Genomic DNA, 18,861 nt, shown 5'->3' on the forward strand with positions numbered 1-18,861 from the left:
GAGGGTTTAATCCCACGCCCAACGATTTGATATCTCATCGTTCGCGCGGTTAAGCGGGTTAACGGGAAGACACGGCCGGATGAGGGTTGTCGTGGTTCACCCTGCGATGGCAATGGGTTCATCGACATCATCATCTTGGGTCATGGGACACCCAACAGCCCCATCATGAGCAAGAAAACTTGCTGCTGGGACAAGGAATTGTCACCATCATCATCATCAACATCATCATCATCATCTTCTTGGGTCATGGGACACCCAACAGCCCCATCATGAGCAAGAAAACTTGCTGCTGGGTCAAGGAATTGTCACCATCATCATCATCAACATCATCATCATCATCTTGGGTCATGGGACACCCAACAGCCCCATCATGAGCAAGAAAACTTGCTGCTGGGACAAGGAATTGTCACCATCATCATCATCAACATCATCATCATCATCTTCTTGGGTCATGGGACACCCAACAGCCCCATCATGAGCAAGAAAACTTGCTGCTGGGACAAGGAATTGTCACCATCATCATCATCAACATCATCATCTTGGGTCATGGGACACCCAACAGCCCCATCATGAGCAAGAAAACTTGCTGCTGGGACAAGGAATTGTCACCATCATCAACATCAACATCATCATCATCATCTTCTTGGGTCATGGGACATTCAACAGCCCCATCATGAGCAAGAAAACTTGCTGCTGGGACAAGGAATTGTCACCATCAACATCAACATCATCATCATCATCACCAACATCTTCTTGGGTCATGGGACACCCAACAGCCCCATCATGAGCAAGAAAACTTGCTGCTGGGACAAGGAATTGTCACCATCATCATCATCAACATCATCATCTTGGGTCATGGGACACCCAACAGCCCCATCATGAGCAAGAAAACTTGCTGCTGGGACAAGGAATTGTCACCATCATCATCATCAACATCATCATCATCATCTTCTTGGGTCATGGGACACCCAACAGCCCCATCATGAGCAAGAAAACTTGCTGCTGGGACAAGGAATTGTCACCATCATCAACATCAACATCATCATCATCATCTTCTTGGGTCATGGGACATTCAACAGCCCCATCATGAGCAAGAAAACTTGCTGCTGGGACAAGGAATTGTCACCATCATCAACATCATCATCATCATCACCAACATCTTCTTGGGTCATGGGACACCCAACAGCCCAGCCCTGGCCAAGCAAAGTCGCTGCTGGGACAAGGAATTGTCACCATTATCTTCATGTTGAGTCATGGGATGCCCAACAACCCCATCATGGGCAAGCAAAGTTGCTGCTGGGACAATGAATTGTCCCCTGTCCCTATTCCCATCATCATCATCATCACCATCTTGGGTCATGGGACACCCAACAGCCCAGCCCTGGGCAAGGAAACTTGTTTCTGGAGCAACAAATTGTCCCCCGTCCCTATTCCCATCATCATCATCATCATCATCATCATCATCATTTTGGGTCATGGCCCCACCACAGCCCCGTCATGGGCAAGAAAACTTGCTGCTGGGACAAGGAACTGTCACCATCATCATCTTCTTGGGTCATGGGACACCCAACAGCCCAGCCCTGGGCAAGCAAACTTGTTTTTGGGGCAACGAATCGTCCCCTGTCCCTATTCCCATCATCATCATCATCTTGGGTCATGGGACATTCAACAGCCCCATTGTGGGCAAGAAAACTTGCTGCTGGGACAAGGAATTGTCACCATCAACATCATCATCATCACCAACATCTTCTTGGGTCATGGGACACCCAACAGCCCGGCCCTGGCCAAGCAAAGTCGCTGCTGGGACAAGGAATTGTCACCATTATCTTCATGTTGAGTCATGGGATGCCCAACAACCCCATCATGGGCAAGCAAAGTTGCTGCTGGGACAATGAATTGTCCCCTGTCCCTATTCCCATCATCATCATCATCATCTTGCGTCATGGGACACCCAACAGCCTAGCCCTGGGCAAGCAAACTTGGTTTTGGGGCAATGAATTGTCCCCTCTCCCTATTCCCATCATCATCATCATCATCTTGGGTCATGGGACACCAAACAGCCCAGCTCTGGGCAAGAAAACTTGCTGCTGGGACAAGGAGTGGTCATCACCATCATCATCAACATCATCATCATCATCTTGGGTCATGGGACACCAAACAGCCCAGCCCTGGGCAAGCAAAGTCGCTGCTGGGACAAGGAATTGTCACCATCATCACCATCATCATCATCATCATCATCATCATCCATCCCGGGAATGGGGAACATGTTGGAAACACGCGGCCAAGTCCATGGGGTTTGCTGCCACCATCTGTGGCCTCCACAGCTCCTCGGGGACGGACGTGGCCGCTCGCCATTTGCATTTATTCTATGGATTATTGGTTGTGTGCCATAAAACCAGGAGGAACGTGCCGTTCAGGTCACCGCGCTGGTTTGGGATCTGCCCCAAAATGGGACGTGAAAAGCCTGATCTACAATTTAGAGGTCGAGCATGTCCAAAGTGTGGGTGTCGTGGAGATGACGGGGCTGGTGCTCCTTCCCCCCAATGCGCTCACCGGCGTTCACCCAGCACTGGCACCTGTCCCGGAGAGACGGCGGCACCCCCGGCTCCCAAATCACCTCCTTTTGGCACTAAAATCATTGGAAAGGCCGAGTCACCAAGCAGCCCGGACGGGGATAAAACCCCAACCCTCCCAAATCGGTAGGTTTAGTTCCACAAATCACCGATCGCGGGCAGCGCCGGAGCCTCCCGGGGACTCTTTTGTTCTCCGGAGCTCCAGCGCGGCTCCTATTTTTAGCAACCGTCTCCTTTAGAGGAAAACACGCGGTGATTTATCTTTCTCCTGATGAGCACGTAACTGCGAGTCCTGTTTCTTGGAAACGGTGAGAGACGAGGGAGTTGAACGTCTCCAGCTCCGATTTACCCTCTATGGTCATCGACCCGAGCGGCTCCTCAACCCCGGGAGCGGCGGCTTCTCCCGGGAGAACGCGGCAAAGCCAAATTAATCTCTGAGCTCACAATCTGCGCTTCGAGGGGTTAAACACCCTCGTTTCGGAGCCGTGGGTTATCCCTCTCTGTTTCTCCGCTCTCCCAAGGGTTAACGCAGCCCTGCCAGGACATCGAGACGCTGAAAATGGAGCCATCGTGGCCAAAACACACACGAAAAGCCGGAGATAAGGGAAGAAACGCAAGCTTCCCAGTACGGGAGCGGTTACGCGGAGAGCTCGACGCAAATTTGGCGACGGTTAATTAACGAACGCGGTTCAAAGGTCGCGGATTGAGAAACGCCGACGTCTCAAGAAGAGCCTAAAAAGTCCCGGCTCGCTGGGACGGGGCTGATAAGCTGAGGTTAATGAGACACTCGAGAGGCTCCGTCATGGATCAGGGGGCAAAGGCTTCGCCTAAACCTTCACCAGCACCACCCCAAAAACCACCGGGGTGCACCGGGAGGTGCTTCTCCATCACCGCTCTTGGTGTGACAGGTGCCTCCTACACAACGGGTCCGGTTCGTTGTGCGCCGGAGCGTTTTCAGGCTTAACGACGCGCCGAATGGTAACGGCGCTAATTACAAAGGTCACCCCGCCACGGCAAGAGGTCATGGAGGTGTTGGTAGGTCCAACAAGGTCATCGTTGGGTGGGAAGTTGGGTCATTCTGCTTCAAGATAAGCCCAGGAAGCCACTAATCAAAGGGTGGAGAGAAGATGAAGCCAAATTCCAAGGTGGGAAACTCTTCCCCATGGGATTGGGACACACCAGAAATGGGGGAATCTCCATCCTTGGAGACGCTCAAAACTCAACGTGACTGCGCTTGAGCGACCGGACTTTGAGCACGGGGATGAAGATCTCCACAGGGTCCTTCCTATCTTAATTAGTTTAGGATTAAACCCCCCTGAAAGCTCAAGAGTCTAAAGCCAAGAGGTGTTTTGGATGGTGGTTTCCACCAAGACCACCCCAAACCAGGGTTCAACCCTCAAAAACCAGCCAACGGTCCCCAAAAAGCCTCCGCGTGCTCCGTTTTCTTCCAGCCTATCTAAACCAAGTGAAAAATGAGGCAAGAAAAGGTATTTCAGCTCAACGTCCGGGCTGGGGGACTTGGGATTAGGCAAAAGGGTGAGTTATTGCATCACTTTCCGAGTGACGCAAGACGTCACCCGACACGATTTAGCTCTGGGATTAAAGACCAGCTCCTAAAGCTCAAGCTTTAGTCTTGGGTGCTTAGTTTGAGAGCTAAAGGTACCGGAAGAATCGCTTGTGCCACCGGCCAACCCAACCACGGGGATTTTCGCCGCGTCGGATGGCGCAAATTTGGTTTTGTTGTTGGTGTAACGATAAACCACGGGCTGGAATTGTTCAGTTATACAATGGCCAAGAGATGGGGGGTGTTTTCCAACACTACTGAGCCCCCCAAATCCATCTCATGGCCCCAAACTTGGCTTTTCCAGCCCAAAACAGCCGTGTAAGAATCATAGAAGAGACCCACAAGGTCATTGAGTCCAACCATAACCCAACGCCGGCACTAAAATGTCCCCAAGACCTCATGCGTTCAACCCTCCAAGATGGCGACTCCACCACTGCCTGTTCCAACGCCCAACAACCCTTTTGGGAAGGAATTACCCCAAAATTCCAACCTAAAGAACAATCCCATCCCACTGGGTGGGATTTGGGACCAGCACCCATCCTTCCTCTGGACGGGCTTTGGGACCAGCACCTTTCCTCACACGGGAGATGCTCCACTCCCTCCAGCATCTTTATTGCCCTGCGCTGGACTCTCAACAGTATCCTGTCCTTCTGGAACTGAGGGGCCACAACTGGACACACTATTCCAGATGTGACACACTATTCCAGGTGTGGCCTCCCCAGGGCAGAGCAGAGGGGCAGGAGAACCTCTCTGACCTACCGACCACCCCCTTCTAATCCCCCCCAGGTCCCATTGGCTTCCTGGCCACAAGGGCCCAGTGCTGGCTCAGCCACAGCACCCGCTGTTCCCAGCTGGTCTCCCATCCAAGCGCTGACCGGGCCCGACCCTGCTTAGCTTCCCACATCAGACGAGATGGGGCGTTCTCAGGGTGCTATGGTTGCATAGATTATATATATGTATATATATGTGTTCCCCAAGTATATCCTGATAATATGTGAACTAAAAGGCAGAGTAGAACGACAGGAGAACCTCTCTGACTCACTGACCACCCCCCATCTAATCCCCCCCAGGTACCATTGGCCTTCTGGGGGTCTCCCATCCAAGCACTGACCGGGCCCGACCCTGCTTAGCTTCCCACATCAGACGAGATGGGGCGTTCTCAGGGTGCTATGGCCGTATATATAATATATATGTATATATATGTGTTCCCCAAGTATATCCTGATAGTATCTGAACTAAAGGGCAGAGTAGAGGGGCAGGAAAACCTCTCCGACCTACTGACAACCCCCTTCTAATGCCCCCCCAGGTACCACTGGTCTCCCATCCAAGTACTAACCGGGCCCGACCCTGCTTAGCTTCCCACATCAGACGAGATGGGGCGTTCTCAGGGTGCTATGGCTGCATATATTATATATATATATGTTCCCTAAGTATATCCTGATAGTATCTGAACTAAACCCTTTTTCAAGGGCAGAGCAGAGGGGCAGGAGAACCTCTCTCGACCTACCGACCACCCCCTTCTAACCCCCCCAGGTCCCATTGGCTTCCTGGCCACAAGGGCCCAGTGCTGGCTCATGGTCACCCTGCTGTCCCCAGCACCCCCAGCTCCCTTTCCCCTCCGCTGCTCTCCAACAGCTCATTCCCCAACTTATCCTCGTGTTTGGCTCAGAAATAATCACCCATCCAAGAGTTTTATGCCGAGAGGGGAAGGAGCCCCGCGGGGACAACCGTGTTTCAGCAAACTGCTGGAGAAGATAAAAATAAAGAGCTAAACTGGAGCGTTGGCCGGTGCGCACGAGCTGGCGCTCGAGCTCCCGACTCAGCAAAGCTCAGGAAACCTCCTGGAAGCCGGAGCCGGAGGAAACGTGACACGTCCCGAGACGTTGGCCGCGCTCCCCGGGATGTTTATTGCCGGTCGCGGTTCCGCCGACCGCGCACGAACAGCTGGGGGAAGGACCTGAGCGAGGCTTAATTAAGCGGGGATGGCGACGAGCACCCATCCTTCCCACCGCCAGGACGAGGAGCGAGTCGGGGTGACTCGTTGTCGCTCCGCTGGGGGCCCATTCCCACTTTTGAGCTTAATCGAGGTGGAAAATGGTAAAACTGGGGGTGAGGAGCCTCATCTTGGTGGTCACCGGGGCTGGAGAAACAAGGAGATGCGAAGTGGCCGCCAGGAGCGCCAGCGCTTCCCTTTGGCTCTCTCATGGGACCCACCAGGGCCACCCAGAAGATACCATTCACCTTTTATTGCCCCAACCTCAAGCGTTCGGGCGCCGTCGCCTTCTGAGAAGCAACTGCCGTGTCTTGGCCAACCCGCGGAGCCAAGAGAGGACGAGCTGCGCTGTTCTGTGACGGCCCAATGGGGACACGGCCCCACGGGGACCTCGGGGTGTCCCCATCGTGGCTTTGGCCACCGCAGCACAACACTGAGGGGTTTGGAGACCCAACGGGACCGACATCACGGTGGAGAAGATGCGGAGCGAAAGCCACAAGGACCCGTGGAGGATGAGGAAGATCTAGAGAAGGGTGTAAAAGCCAGAAGGACCCATGGAGGATGAGGAAGATCTAGAGAAGGTGTAAAAGCCAGAAGGACCCATGGAGGATGAGGAAGATCTAGAGAAGGTCATAAAAGCCAGAAGGAGGTTGAGGAAGATCTAGAGAAGGGTGTAAAAGCCAGAAGGAGGATGATGAAGATCTAGAGAAGGTCATAAAAGCCAGAAGGAGGTTGAGGAAGATCTAGAGAAGGTGTAAAGCCACAAGCAGGATGGGGAAGATCTAGAGAAGGTGTAAAGCCACAAAGACCCGTGGAGGGTGAGGAAGATCTAGAGAAGGTGTAAAAGCCAGAAGGACCCATGGAGGATGAGGAAGATCTAGACAAGGTCCTAAAAGCCAGAAGGACCCGTGGAGGATGAGGAAGATCTAGAGAAGGTCATAAAAGCCAGAAGGAGGTTGAGGAAGATCTAGAGAAGGGTGTAAAAGCCAGAAGGAGGATGATGAAGATCTAGAGAAGGTCATAAAAGCCACAAGGAGGTTGAGGAAGATCTAGAGAAGGTCATAAAAGCCACAAGGAGGTTGAGGAAGATCTAGAGAAGGTCATAAAAGCCACAAGGAGGTTGAGGAAGATCTAGAGAAGGTCATAAAAGCCACAGGGAGGTTGAGAAAGATCTAGAGAAGGTCCTAAAAGCCAGAAGGACCCGTGGAGGATGAGGAAGATCTAGAGAAGGTGTGAAGCCACAAGGAGGATGAGGAAGATCTAGAGAAGGGTGTAAAAGCCACAAGGAGGATGATGAAGATCTAGAGAAGGGCATAAAAGCCACAAGGAGGTTGAGGAAGATCTAGAGAAGGTCATAAAAGCCACAAGGAGGTTGAGGAAGATCTAGAGAAGGTCCTAAAAGCCACAAGGAGGATGATGAAGATCTAGAGAAGGTCCTAAAAGCCATAAGGACCCGTGGAGGATGAGGAAGATCTAGAGAAGGTGTAAAGCCACAGGGAGGATGGGGAAGATCTAGAGAAGGTGTAAAGCCACAAAGACCCGTGGAGGGTGAGGAAGATCTAGAGAAGGTGTAAAAGCCAGAAGGACCCATGGAGGATGAGGAAGATCTAGACAAGGTCCTAAAAGCCAGAAGGACCCGTGGAGGATGAGGAAGATCTAGAGAAGGTCATAAAAGCCAGAAGGAGGTTGAGGAAGATCTAGAGAAGGGTGTAAAAGCCAGAAGGAGGATGATGAAGATCTAGAGAAGGTCATAAAAGCCACAAGGAGGTTGAGGAAGATCTAGAGAAGGTCATAAAAGCCACAAGGAGGATGAGGAAGATCTAGAGAAGGTCATAAAAGCCAGAAGGAGGTTGAGGAAGATCTAGAGAAGGTGTAAAAGCCACAAGGAGGATGAGGAAGATCTAGAGAAGGGTGTAAAAGGCACAAGGACCCGTGGAGCGTGAGGAAGATCTAGAGAAGGGTGTAAAGGCCACAAGGAGGTTGAGGAAGATCTAGAGAAGGTGTAAAAGCCACAAGGAGGATGAGGAAGATCTAGAGAAGGTCATAAAAGCCAGAAGGAGGTTGAGGAAGATCTAGAGAAGGTGTAAAAGCCACAAGGAGGATGAGGAAAATCTAGAGAAGGGTGTAAAAGCCAGAAGGAGGATGATGAAGATCTAGAGAAGGTCATAAAAGCCAGAAGGAGGTTGAGGAAGATCTAGAGAAGGTCATAAAAGCCACAAGGAGGTTGAGGAAGATCTAGAGAAGGTCATAAAAGCCACAAGGAGGTTGAGGAAGATCTAGAGAAGGTCATAAAAGCCACAAGGAGGATGAGGAAAATCTAGAGAAGGGTGTAAAAGCCAGAAGGAGGATGATGAAGATCTAGAGAAGGTCATAAAAGCCAGAAGGAGGTTGAGGAAGATCTAGAGAAGGTCATAAAAGCCAGAAGGAGGTTGAGGAAGATCTAGAGAAGGTCATAAAAGCCACAAGGAGGTTGAGGAAGATCTAGAGAAGGTCATAAAAGCCACAAGGAGGTTGAGGAAGATCTAGAGAAGGTGTAAAGCCACAAGGAGGATGAGGAAGATCTAGAGAAGGTTGTGAAGGAGAAATATTTGTGGGGGTAAAGATGCGATCAAGGAGGAAACTATAAGGGTTGCAGCGGAGGTGCATGGAGAGCCCGAGCGGCCACCGGTGACGTCCCCTACCTGCTCCTGACCCAAACGGGGATCCCCGATGAGCCGGGGAGCAGCACCCCAAGGGGAGACGACGGGGACGTTGTGCTGAAAATGGGGAGATGGGGCCGCGACGGGATGGGAAGTCGGTTCGCTGGATGACGGACGAGCTGCCGGGAGCTCTGAGTCACCGACGGGGCGGTTGGGGGGGGGGAAATGACATAAAGAAACACCATATATAATATCGTATATCCAGCTGTGTTTTGCAACCTGCAGTTCGCAGCAAACTTGGGAGAAAATCCAGCTCGACGTCGGCGGCTCCAACTGGAAAAACACCAGGAACGAGGCGGCAAAACCCCCTCGTTTGTCCCCAAAACGCGGCGTTGAGACGGGTCGAGGGGTCGGTGCCGAGGTCCCCGCGGCGGGGGGGACGGACCGCGCGGCAAACAGGTGCGAGCAGAGGGCGAGCGGCCCCCCCGGCGCGAGCGGCGTGGCGTGTTTGGCTTGGCACGGCGCGGGGAACCCGACACGGCCCGGCCGGGAGCTGCCTGCGCGCTTCCAGCCGCCCCGGCCGGGGGACGGGGGTTACATTCAGGTTAAACTCGGCTTAAACTTCACTCAACTCCGCTCGCCCGGCTTAAACTTCACTCAACTCCACTCACTCGGCCTAAACGTAACTTCCCTCACCCAGCTTAAACTTCACTTCACTCCCCTCACCCAGCTTAAACTTCACTCCACTCGCCTGGCTTAAACTCCACTCAACTCCGCTCGCTCGGCTAAACTCCACTCAACTCTGCTCGCTCGGCTTAAACTTCACTCAACTCCGCTCGCTCGGCTTAAACTTCACTCACCTCCGCTCGCCCGGCTCAAACTTCACTCAGCTCCGCTTGGTTTAAACTTAACTCCCGTCGCCCGGCTTAAACTCCACTCAGCTCCGCTCGCCCGGCTTAAACTTCACTCAGCTCCGCTCGCTCGGCTTAAACTTAACTTCCCTCACCCAGCTTAAACTTCACTCCACTCGCCCGGCTTAAACTCCGCTCAACTCCGCTCGCCCGGCTTAAACTCCGCTCAACGCCGCTCGCCCGGCTTAAACTTAACTTCACTCCGCTTGGCTTAAACTTAACTACGCTCACCCGGCTTAAACTTCACTCAACTCCGCTTGCCCGGCTTAAACTCCATGCAACTCCGCTCGCTCGGCTTAAACTCCACTCAACGCCGCTCGCTTGGCTTAAACTCCACTCAACGCCGCTCGCTCGGCTTAAACTCCACTCAACGCCGCTCGCCCGGCCTAAACTTAACTTCACTCCGCTTGGCTTAAACTTAACTCCCCTCACCTGGCTTAAACTCCGCTCAACGCCGCTTGCCTGGCTTCACTCCACTCCACCCAGCTTAAACTTAACTCCGCTCGCCCACCCGGCTTAAACTCCGCTTGCTCAGTCTAAACTCCACTCGCCCAGCTTAAACTCGGCTTTTCTGGGCTCACGGGGTGTTTGCAGAGCCCCGGGGTATGGGGGGGATGGAGAGACCGGACTCACCCCAAAAACTCCACGCGCCGCGAGGTGAAATTTTGGGTTGTTTCCTCCGAGAAAAAGGCAAAAGCGGGGGGTTCGAGCTAAATAATTGGGGTTAAATGCTTATTCCCAGCCTTGGGGGCTCGTTGGTGGTTTTAGGGGCTTCTGGAGCGACGCAGACTCCCTAAAATACCCCAAAATATTGGCGGTTTCCACAATTTCAGGCTCGGGTGGGTTCTAAACTCCCCCCAAAAGACTTTTAAAGCCCCATGAAGCTTCTGACCCCCCATGAGGCTTTTAAACCCTCACAAAAGGATTCTAAACCCCCCCCCCCATGCTTCTAAACCCCCCAAAAGGCTTCAAATTCCCCAAAAAAGGCTTCAAATCCCCCCAAAAATACACATTTTTCACCCTTAACCACCCCCGTCTTGCACAGCCTAAATCCGGGTGTAAATACCCATTGAACAGGGTATTTCCTACCCCAAATCTGGGTGTAAATACCTATTGAACTGAGGTATTTTCTACCCCAAATCCAGGTGTAAATACCCATTGAACGGGGTATTTTCTACCCCAAATCTGGGTGTAAATACCTATTAAACTGGGTATTTTCTACCCCAAACCTGGGTGCAAACACCTATTGAATGGGGTATTTTCTACCCCAAATCCAGGTGTAAATACCCATTGAACGGGGTATTTTATACCCAAAATCTGGGTGTAAATACCTGTTGAACGGGGTATTTCCTACCCCAAATCCAGGTGTAAATACCCATTGAACGGGGTATTTTCTACCCCAAATCTGGGCACAAACACCCATTGAACAGGGCATTTTCTACCCCAAATCTGGGCATAAATACCTGTTGAACGGGGTATTTTCTCCCCAAACTCCAGCCACAAACACCCATTGAACGGTGTCTTTTCTCCCCCAAATCCCGGCACAAACACCCATCGATCGGCGCATTTCCAGCCCTTTCCAACCCATTTCCCCCATTCCGGAGCCTTTCAAACACAAAAGCCGCGCACCCCGAGGGCGCCGGCCCCTCCATTCAACCCTTTCACCGCCCAAATTCCACCTTTTCAGCGGCCCATCGTCCAAATCCTTTCCTCTTTCTCATTCCCCTTCAAGCCTTATCAGTCCCGGGACTAAATCTGGACCCGGCTCTGCTCCATCCATTAAGATTTACGTGCCGGGCGGTAGGAAACTTTCCTCGTCAGCGCTCGAGTTGCTTTCCAAGCGCCTTGAAACTCATCCAGGTTCTGTCGCAACCTCGTCTTGTTTGGATCCATCTCCGTTCCACATTCTGCTCAGGGAAAATAGGGCTGTTTTGACCCACGATTCACATCCTCATCCCCCTTTTTTCTTCACTCCGGGTCCCTTCGACTCCCCCATTGAATTTTCCCTCTGTCTATTGGGGGGGTTTTGGCTTCGCTGTCGTTAAATTGGGGGTTTTAATCACCTCGAAAAGCTACGACGGGGGAGCCAAGGGAAGGCACAAGCTCAGCTCTTGTGTGTCTGTAATATTAACCAGCGAGAAGGTCTCCAAAGGCCATTTTGGATGCTGTAAGGACACGGAGAAGATTCCTGAGGGCCTTGGGGACACCTCAGCATGAACATGGGTCCTTGGGGACACTTTGGCATGAGTGTGGGCCCTTGGGGACACCTCAGTGAGAGTGAGGGCTTTGGGGACACCTTTGTGTGACCGTGGGCCCTTGGGGACACCTTGGCATGAGCAGGGCCCTTGGGGACACCTTGGCATGACTGTGGGCTCCTTGGGGACACCTCGACATGAATGTGGGTCCTTGGGGACACCTCAGTGTGAGCGAGGGCTTTGGGGACACCTTGGCGTGACCATGGGCCCTCGGGGACACCTCAGCATGAACATGGGCCCTTGGGGATACTATGGCATGAGCAGGAGCCTTGGGGACACCTTGGCATGAGTGTGGGCCCTTGGGGACACCTCAGTGAGAGTGAGGACTTTGGGGACACCTCGGCATGACCGTGGGTCCTTGGGGACACCTCAGCATGAACATGGGCCCTTGGGGACACTTTGGCATGAGCAGGGGCCTTGGGGACACTTTGGCATGAGTGTGGGCCCTTGGGGACACCTCAGTGCGAGCAGGGGCTTTGGGGACACCTTGGCATGACCATGGGCTCTTGGGGACACCTCAGTGTGAGTGAGGACTTTGGGGACAACTTGGCATGACCGTGGGCCCTTGGGGACACTTTGGCATGAGCAGGGGCCTTGGGGACACCTTGGCATGAGTGTTGGCCCTTGGGGACACCTCAGTGCGAGCGAGGGCTTTGGGGACACCTTTGCGTGACCGTGGGCCCCTGGGGACACCTTGGCATAAACATGGGCCCTTGGGGACACCTTGGCATGAGTGTGGGCCCTTGGGGACACCTCAGTGCGAGTGAGGACTTTGGGGACACCTTCATGTGACCGTGGGCCCTTGGGGACACCTCAGCATGAACATGGGTCCTTGGGGACACTTTGGCATGAGTGTGGGCCCTTGGGGACACCTCAGTGCGAGCAGGGGCTTTGGGGACACCTTGGCATGACCATGGGCTCTTGGGGACACCTCAGTGTGAGTGAGGGTTTTGGGGACACCTTGGCGTGACTGTGGGCCCTTGGGGACACTTTGGCATGAGCAGGGGCCTTGGGGACACCTGGGCATGAGCAGGGGCCTTGGGGACACCTCAGTGTGACTGTGGGCTCCTGGGAACACCTCAGCATATGTGGGTCCTTGGGGACACCTCAGTGCGAGCGAGGGCTTTGGGGACACCTTGGCGTGACCGTGGGCCCTTGGGGACACCTCGGCACATGTATGGGTCCTTGGGGACACCTCGGCATGAGGATGGGCTCCTGGGGACACCTTGGTGCAAGCATGGGGTCTTGGGGACACCTCAGTGCAAGCGTGGGCTCCTGGGGACACCTCTGCACGTGTGGGCCCTTGGGGACACCTTGACATGACTGTGGGTTCCTTGGGGACACCTTGACATGACTGTGGGTTCCTTGGGGACACCTCGACATGAATGTGGCTCCTTGGGGACACCTCAGTGAGAGTGAGGACTTTGGGGACACCTTCATGTGACCGTGGGCCCTTGGGGACACCTCAGCATGAACATGGGTCCTTGGGGACACTATGGCATGAGCAGGGGCCCTTGAGGACACCTTGGCATGAGTGTGGGCCCTTGGGGACACCTCAGTGCGAGCAGGGGCTTTGGGGACACCTTGGCATGACCATGGGCTCTTGGGGACACCTCAGTGCGAGCGAGGGCTTTGGGGACACCTTGGCGTGACCATGGGCCCTTGGGGACACCTTGGCATGAGCAGGGGCCTTGGGGACACCTCAGTGTGACCGTGGGCTCCTGGGGACACCTCAGCACATGTGGGTCCTTGGGGACACCTCAGTGCGAGCAAGGGCTTTGGGGACACCTTGGCATGACCGTGGGCCCTTGGGGACACCTCGGCACATGTATGGGTCCTTGGGGACACCTCGGCATGAGGATGGGCTCCTGGGGACACCTTGTGCAAGCATGGGGTCTTGGGGACACCTCGGTGCAAGCGCGGGCTCCTGGGGACACCTCTGCACGTGTGGGCCCTTGGGGACACCTTGGCATGAGCATGGGTCCTTGGGGACACCTTGACATGACTGTGGGTTCCTTGGGGACACCTCGACATGACTGTGGGTCCTTGGGGACACCTCAGTGTGAGCGAGGGCTTTGGGGACACCTTGGCGTGACCATGGGCTCTTGGGGGACACCTTGGCATGAGCAAGGGCCTTGGGGACACCTTGGTGTGACCGTGGGCCCTTGGGGACACCTTGGCATGAGCAAGGGCCTTGGGAACACCTTGGCATGACTGTTGGCTCCTTGGGGACACCTTGGCATGACTGTTGGCTCCTTGGGGACACCTGAGTGCGAGCGAGGACTTTGGGGACACCTTGGCATGACCGTGGGCTCCTGGGGACACCTCAGCACTTGTGGGTCCTTGGGGACCTTCACCCACGAGGACAAATAATCTTGTCACAAAAGGACGTTGGGTTGGGACGACTTGACTTCCCTTCATCAACCCAACGTTGGCTTTGCCCAACCACTGCGTCACCTTCCACGTGTTCTCCGATAACACCCAGAACAACCTTCTCCATCATTTATTGGCCACCAAAGCGACACCAACAGGTCATTTCCCTCCCTATTTCAGACCCAACCAACCTCAAGTACCGGATTCATGTTTTCTTGAGCCCTTTTTGCCGTTAAACCACTTAAAAACTCGTTATCCCCCCAACAAACGAGTCGCGTTCGCTCATCGGCAACAAACTCCGGATCAACGAGGCTTAAGCACAAACTGTGTCGGGTTGTGGATCGATCAAAACGTCCCCAAAAAACCCAACCCGGCAACCACGGCACGTTTACGCCGCTCTCACCGCGATCTTGCCAAAATCACCTTAATTTACCCCAAATGCCCAGAGGAGGAGGAGGATGGGGCCGCGTCCTACTTAAGGAGGCGACAGGAGAACCCGCGGCCGTTAAGCCCGGCTTATTTTTAACCTGCGTCCCGGTTAGCGGGAGCGGGGCTGGATTGGGAGGGTTATTTATAGGCGCCGACAGACGGGCACGGCAGGTGCTCGGCGGCTCGGCCAATGTATGGGAACCACGGAAATTTGGGGAGCGAGCGGCAGATTTGGGGAGCGAGCGGCAGATTTGGGGAGCGAGCGGCAGATTTGGGAGCGAGCGGCAGATTTGGGGAGCGAGCGGCAGATTTGGGGAGCGAGCGGCAGATTTGGGGAGCGAGTGGAAGATTGGGGAGCGAGTGGAAGATTGGGGAGCGAGTGGAAGATTGGGGAGCGAGCGGCAGATTTGGGGAGCGAGCGGAAGATTTGGGGAGCGAGCGAAAGATTTGGGAGCGAGCGAAAGATTTGGGAGCGAGCGAAAGATTTGGGAGCGAGCGAAAGATTTGGGAGCGAGCGGACGATTTGGGGAGCGAGCGGACGATTTGGGGAGCGAGCGGACGATTTGGGGAGCGAGAGGCAAATTGGGGAGCGAGTGGCAAATTTGGGGAGCGAGCGAAAGATTTGGGAGCGAGCGGACGATTTGGGGAGCGAGCGGACGATTTGGGAGCGAGCGGACGATTTGGGGAGCGAGCGAAATATTTGGGGAGCGAGCGAAATATTTGGGGAGCGAGCGAAATATTTGGGGAGCGAGCGAAATATTTGGGGAGCGAGCGAAATATTTGGGGCAAATTTTGGATGCTGATAGAGAGTCGCCAACCCCAAAAGTCATCGGTTGATGGGCGAGAGTGTCGTCCCTCCCTTTCCTTCGTGGAAAAATCCTCCCGCTGCTCGAGGTTTCCAAGTCTGCTCCGGCCCTGCCCGTTGTCTCGGAATCAAGTATTCAATTATTTATTTGCTAAGCAACAAGGTGACATCTTTCCTGGCGCCGTTTGCGAGGCTGACGAGGCGCTAATTAGCGAGGAAGGTTCCCGGGACTGGGAAGAAAACCTCCCGGTTGAGAGAGGTTGAAATCCAAGAGGTTAAACTCAGCCTAAGTGTGGTCAGGAATTGGATGAGGCTGGGAAATGGTCGCGATTTTGGGGGTGGGCACTTTTTGGTGTAAAATAAGGCAAGAAAGGTCATGGGGGGACCATGAGGGATCCAACCAAACGCGACACCCAAATTTGGGGCTATGATGGATCCACCCAAACCCCAACACCCACATTTGGGGCCATGAAGGATCCATCCAAACCCGACACCCAAGTTTGGGGTCACGAGGGATCCATCCAAACCCGACACCCAAATTTGGGGCCATGAGGGATCCGTCCAAACCCGACACCCAAATTTGGGGCCATGAGGGATCCGTCCAAACCCAACACCCAAATTTGGGGCCGTGAGGGATCCATCCAAACCCCAACACCCAAATTTGTGGCCACAAAGGATCCATCCAAACCTGACACCCAAATTTGTGGCTGTGAAGGATCCATCCAAACCCCAACACCCAAATTTGTGGCCATGAGGGATCCATCCAAACCCCAACACCCAAATTTGGGGCCATGAAGGATCCATCCAAACCCAACACCCAAATTTGGGGCCATGAAGGATCCATCCAAACCCCGACACCATAATTTGGGGTCACGAGGGATCCATCCAAACCCCAACACCCAAATTTGCGGCCACAAAGGATGTGTCCAAAACCCAACACCCAAATTTGGGGCCATGAGGGATCCATCCAAACCCCAACACCCAAATTTGGGGCCGTGAAGGATCCATCCAAACCCCGACACCATAATTTGGGGTCACGAGGGATCCGTCCAAACCCGACACCCAAATTTGGGGCCATGAGGGATCCGTCCAAACCCCAACACCCAAATTTGGGGCTGTGAAGGATCCATCCAAACCCCGACACCATAATTTGGGGCCATGAGGGATCCATCCAAACCCGACACCCAAATTTGGGGCTATGATGGATCCACCCAAACAGCTAAACCACCCCAACCAATCAAACCAATGAACCGAATCAAATGTACCGAACCAACCAAACCAACCAACGCACCCAACGAACCCAATGAACCAATCCAGCCAATGTGCCCAACGAACCGGACCAACCAACCAACCCAACAAACCCAACAAACGGAACGAACCGAACCGAACCAACCAGCCCAGCCAAATGAACTGAACCAACCAACCCAACAAACCGAACCGAACCGACCGAACCAACCAACCCAAACCGAACCGAACCGACCGAACCAACCAACCCAAACCGAACCGACCGAACCAACCAACCCAACAAACCGAACCGAACCAAACCAACCCAACCAATCAAATGAACCAACCCAACCCAACAAACCGAACCGACCGAACCAACCAACCCAACAAACCCAACAAACGGAACGAACCGAACCGACCGAACCAACCGACCGAACCAACCAACCCAACCGACCCAACCGACCCAACCGACCGAACCGACCGAACCGACCGAACCGACCGAACCGACCGAACCGACCGAACCGACCGAACCGACCCGACCCGACCCGACCCAACAAACCGACCCGACCCAACCGAACCGACCCGACCCAACCGAACCGACCCGACCCAACCGACCCGACCCTAACCGAACCGACCCAACCAACCGAACCGACCCTAACCGAACCGACCCAACCAACCGAACCGACCCAACCAACCGAACCGACCCAACCAACCGAACCGACCCAACCAACCGAACCGACCCAACCAACCGAACCGACCCAACCAACCGAACCGACCCAACCAACCGAACCGACCCAACCAACCGAACCGACCCAACCAACCGAACCGACCCAACCAACCGAACCGACCCAACCAACCGAACCGACCCAACCAACCGAACCGACCCAACCAACCGAACCGACCCAACCAACCGAACCGACCCAACCAACCGAACCGACCCAACCAACCGAACCGACCCAACCAACCGAACCGACCCAACCAACCGAACCGACCCAACCAACCGAACCGACCCAACCAACCGAACCGACCCAACCAACCGAACCGACCCAACCAACCGAACCTAACCGAACCAACCGAACCTAACCGAACCAACCGAACCTAACCGAATGAACCAACCCAACCCAACCCAACCGAACCAACCCAACCAACCGAATGAACCAACCCAACCCAACCCAACCGAACCAACCCAACCAACCGAACCGAACCAACGGACACAACCAACATGAGCGTCACCGGCCACGTGCGACACACCAAGAGATGTCCCCAACCCTCAAAAGCCACCGCGACAGCGCCGAGCGGGGACTCACCGGCCACGTCGTGCGCTTCCAATGCGACACCAGGTTCTTGCCGGGAGAGCGACGCGAAGAATTCGGGTCCCTCCGGTAACGGGCGCAGGTCGGAAACGGGGGGTCCCGTCGCCTCCCGGCTCATCGTCACCAAATCACCCGCGGCGTAGAAAGCGTCTTCATCCGGCTCCGGTGACGTGGCGGGTAACGCCGGGTTCTCCGGGGGGTTTTTGGCATCTTGGGGACAACCCGGGGGGGAAAACGAGTCGGCGTCGGGATCCGGTGACATCAAGAGGGTTCGGCCTCCATCTCCTTGACGCTCCGAGAAATCGGGGACGGTTTTCTCCATCCCTCGGCGACTGAGTTTCGCGGCTTGGAAGAAAACGCCGCGGCGGCACCGGGCGGCCGGGGAGCGCCGGAAAAACCTGCGAGAATTGGGGGGAAAAGAGGCGAAAATGAGAAAAGAGGCGAAAATAAGAGGCCGGATTTGGATGTGCTCACCTCCCAAATTTTTGCTCGCTTCCCAAATATTCGTTCACCTCCCAAATTTCCTGCTCACCTCCAAATTTTTCATTCACTTTCAAAATTTGCTGCTCGCTTCCGAAATATTTATTCACTTCCCAAATTTCCTGCCTGCTTCCAAAATTGCTGCTCACTTCCCAAATTTCCTGTTCACCTCCCAAATTTCCCGCTCACTTCCAAATTTCCTGCTCACCTCCCCAATTTGCCGCTCGCTTCCCCAATATTCGTTCACATCCCAAATTTCCTGCTCGCTCCCCAAATATTCATTCACTTCCCAAATTTCCTGC

At 54.3% G+C, this 18,861-nt stretch overlaps 1 protein-coding gene across 3 annotated transcripts in view; it reads right to left on the bottom strand.

The window, feature by feature from the left end:
* WIZ (WIZ zinc finger) overlaps positions 1-18,861 on the bottom strand; it is a 64,587-nt gene that overhangs the window by 37,265 nt on the left and 8,461 nt on the right. For all 3 annotated transcript variants that reach the window (XM_082073976.1, XM_082073977.1, XM_082073975.1), the window contains exon 2: positions 18,074-18,477. In XM_082073976.1, the coding sequence (XP_081930102.1) occupies positions 18,074-18,477 (404 nt within the window). The remainder of the gene's footprint in view (positions 1-18,073; positions 18,478-18,861) is intronic.

This window comes from Streptopelia decaocto (assembly GCF_964273445.1).
Source record: "Streptopelia decaocto genome assembly, chromosome: 29".
Classification (NCBI taxonomy): Eukaryota; Metazoa; Chordata; class Aves; order Columbiformes; family Columbidae; genus Streptopelia; species Streptopelia decaocto.